Source organism: Mastomys coucha, unplaced genomic scaffold (genome assembly GCF_008632895.1).
Source record: "Mastomys coucha isolate ucsf_1 unplaced genomic scaffold, UCSF_Mcou_1 pScaffold3, whole genome shotgun sequence".
NCBI lineage: Eukaryota > Metazoa > Chordata > Mammalia > Rodentia > Muridae > Mastomys > Mastomys coucha.
This window is the reverse complement of record NW_022196909.1, coordinates 63,136,799-63,140,272: the sequence shown is the minus strand read 5'-3', so window position 1 is coordinate 63,140,272 and position 3,474 is coordinate 63,136,799. Positions and strand designations below refer to the sequence as shown.

The window sequence follows — 3,474 nt, the reverse complement described above, 5'->3', positions numbered from 1 at the left end:
GCTCATGCGCAAACTCGGACCCACTCGCCTGGGCTCACAACGAGCATATCAACAGCTTGTGCTCATGCACAAACTCGGACCCACTCGCCTGGGCTCACAACGAGCATATCAACAGGCAGATCCTGAGTAGCCACAGGCATTCTCCTCTCAAATCAATGGTTTCGATCTCATGCCCCACAAAGACCCTCTTTTCCTGAACCCGAGTTCCCCCAACAGGAACGGCTGGCGTCTCTACAAGTTCCTCCTTCATCACAGGCCTTATCTGTTTAAAACAATGAGAGGCCTTCTCCCCTAAAGCTTGGTTGAATCTGGGTTAAATGAGAGAGGAGAGATGGGGAAGAGTTGGCCCAGCCCTCCCCACCTGCCAGCTTCCTGTCTGCCTGCTGATAAATAGGGGAATACACATGGCCAGAGTTTCCATTCCCCCTCTCTGTCGCCCCGTCAGTCATCCAATTAAAAAAAAAAAAAAAAAAAGATGAGTGAGACAGCCCGAGGGGAGGGGCAGGAGGCCCTGCTTATAAAACCTGCAGCTGAGTTGTGGGGAACACCAAACCTGGTCCTCTTTCTGTCATCCCCAGCCAGGCTTCGCTGCTGACAGCTGCTTGGGCCTCTGCCGCCAGGCTCTTGGCTAGCTTGGCAACTTCTCCACTTCTCAGCCACAGTCCCTCCATGGCTCAGAAGGAAGAGGCCGCTGAGGCTGCGGCACCAGCCTCTCAGAATGGAGATGATTTGGAGAACCTAGAAGACCCTGAGAAGCTGAAGGAGCTGATCGATCTGCCACCCTTTGAGATTGTCACTGGGTAAGCCTTGTGTGGGGACTGGGTCTCCTGCCTGGGAGAGTGTGGGGTCTGAGCTGCCTGTGGAAGGTTAGGACAAGAATAGGGGAGGCCAAGGTCAGCCATGAGCCCTGTGTCTAGCATGCTAGCAGGAGGCCTCAGGGTAGCAAAGGCCTCTCGTCTTTTTTAATTTATCTATCTATTTATTTATTTGAATCAGTGTTTTACCATGTAACTCTGGTTGGCCTGGATCTCACTATGTAGACCAAGCAGGCCTTGAACTCACAGAGATCAGCCTCCTGCCTTTCCTCTTCATTGCTGGGATGAAAAGCACACATCACCAGGTCCAGCTCCTCTTGGCTTTTTGAGGTGACAACTTAGACCCCATAATCAGAAGGATGTAGGAGGAATACCTCAGGAATAGAACCCACAGAATGAAACTACATGACACTTTCTTCGTGGCAGTCTCTGACAATGTGCAAAGGCAGGCCAGGTGCCATACCAAGAGAAGTTTCCGGAAGAGTGGTGGTATGTATGCTGTGGAGAGGGAGAAGGAACCCTGGTGGCAATCCGGCTTGCTGGGTATTGGGCATCGTCTGCCCGTGCATATAGCCCAATCCCAACAAGCTCAGTGAGAATGGCATATTTAAAGATGGCTCCAGCAGGACAGTCATCCCCAAGCTGCGGATGCCGGGACTTAAGCACAGCTTATAGCCACTGGGCTCAAATCAGTCTGCAAGGTCCACTCTTATCCAGATTGTGCCGTCTCTAGAAATGAACACAAGTACCGTCCTCCTTATCTCTATTCCTAGAGAGGAAGATGCCGCTGAATCCAAGGCAGAGTAAGAAGGGGCTGGGGCGGGAGCAAGTTTCCTCCCTGAACCGCGGTTACCTTCATAGCAGTCTCCAGCAGTGCGCAAGGCTGGGTGGGGGCACATCAAGTCTCAGGAAGAACAAAGACATGAAGGAGAAGCAGAAGCCCTGGGGAGTAGTTTGGACTTACCATTTTATGCTTGACCCGTATTGCCCCGGGCCTGGCCTCCGTTTTCCTATTTCTAACATGAGGAAGCTACCCGACTTGATTCTTAATGTCCCTTCCTGCTCAGATATTTTCCAACTTCTAAGAGAGCCCAGGGGGAAATGTTGCTTGGTTTCTGAGATGTGAGTAGCCATTGAACTTCCATTCACTCTTGCTCACCCTGATAATCTTGCTCTCATCCTAGGATTAAGGGAACAGCTGGGCACGGACTAATATAGACACAGGGAAAGCCTAGGGCAAATAGGCCAGCAGGGTCCTCCATTCCAGTGGCTCGCCTATGGAAGAGGATCCTTTTACTGACACCTGAGCATCCTGGTCCATGCTGTCCTGGGTTACACACACCTTCCACTCTGTGTAGCTTTTGATCTCCCAGATATAGGACAAGGTGGGTCAACAGTTAAATTAGACTGTTTTTTGAAGCGAATATGTATTGGAGTCCCAGGGAAGTGGAGCCTGAAGGTTCTCTGAAGTAACTGACATTTGTCTAAGGCTTCACAACACATAGTGAAGAGAATATGTTTATTCACCCTCAGGTAATGCAGAGAGAGAGAGAGAGAGAGAGAGAGAGACAGAGACAGAGAGACAGAGAGACAGAGAGACAGGGAGACAGAGAGAGAGAGACAGAGACAGACAGAAAGACAGAAAGACAGAGAGACAGAGAGGAGACACAGATTTAGGGAAACTAAACAATACACCTAAGACCACAGAACCAGGAAGCTGTAGGTCTTGGGACTCCTAGCTAAATTTCTTGCCCACAGGTCTCCCATGGTAATGAGAATTAGAGGTTTTCTAGAATGACACATGGCTCAGAGAAAGGGGTGCAGAGAGGCACCATTCTGCGACCTCTGAGAGCACTTCTGGATGGAGGTGGAGCTCTGAGTGTTTCCTGGACACAGACAGCAGCTGTGGTGATCTGTCTCTTGGGCCTCTCTGGATAAACAGATACTTAAAATAGCCCAGAGGTGTGGCTGCGCCTTTGCAGGGCCAGCAAAGATGGCTCGCTTTCTCTTCCTCTCCAAAGGGCCAGCGAACCAGCTTCTTTCCTAGTCTAGACTCCACAGGGGGCCAGTCTAAAATGCTCCTTAGATTTGGGCTGAAACCAGTAGAAGAGTAGGGGGTGCTTTGCAGGGAACAGTCTGGAGTGAGGAGGGTTTATAGAGGAATGTCTGCTGTGCTTCTGTTTACATGGGGTACTTCAGATGGACAGACAGATAGACAGACAGACAGAAAGCAATCCTGAGCACAAGAATGAAGAAAGATGGTGGAAGATTGTGTGTGCTGAGGGCAGATCCTCCCATCTGGAGCAGAGACTCTGCCCACCTCTTCCCTGGCCTGTATCCAGGGATTTCCACTGATACCCTCAAGTCTCCACAGTGCAGGATTTACATGAGAGAAATCAGCAAATGTTGGGCTTGCAAAATGGCTCAACCGGTAAAGGAGCTTGTCCTGCAAGCCCGGCAACCTGAGTTCGATTCTCAGAGCCCACACAAAGGTGGAAGGGGAAAACTGACTCCACAAAATTGTCCTCTGGCCTCCCAACAGGTGGCATGACATGCATAGACTGGTATCCACACCACATAGCATGTGCAACAAATATACATACACATGATGATGGTGGTGGTGATGGTGGTGGTGGTGGTGGTGGTGGTGGTGGTGGTG

At 50.5% G+C, this 3,474-nt stretch overlaps 1 protein-coding gene across 1 annotated transcript in view; it reads left to right on the top strand.

Annotated features, from left to right (window-relative positions):
* Positions 1–555: 555 nt before the first annotated feature.
* Apobec2 (apolipoprotein B mRNA editing enzyme catalytic subunit 2) overlaps positions 556–3,474 on the top strand; it is a 14,446-nt gene continuing 11,527 nt past the window's right edge. Inside the window, exon 1 of the mRNA XM_031346632.1 lies at positions 556–800. Within this exon, the coding sequence (XP_031202492.1) occupies positions 670–800 (131 nt within the window). The 5' untranslated portion in view covers positions 556–669. The remainder of the gene's footprint in view (positions 801–3,474) is intronic.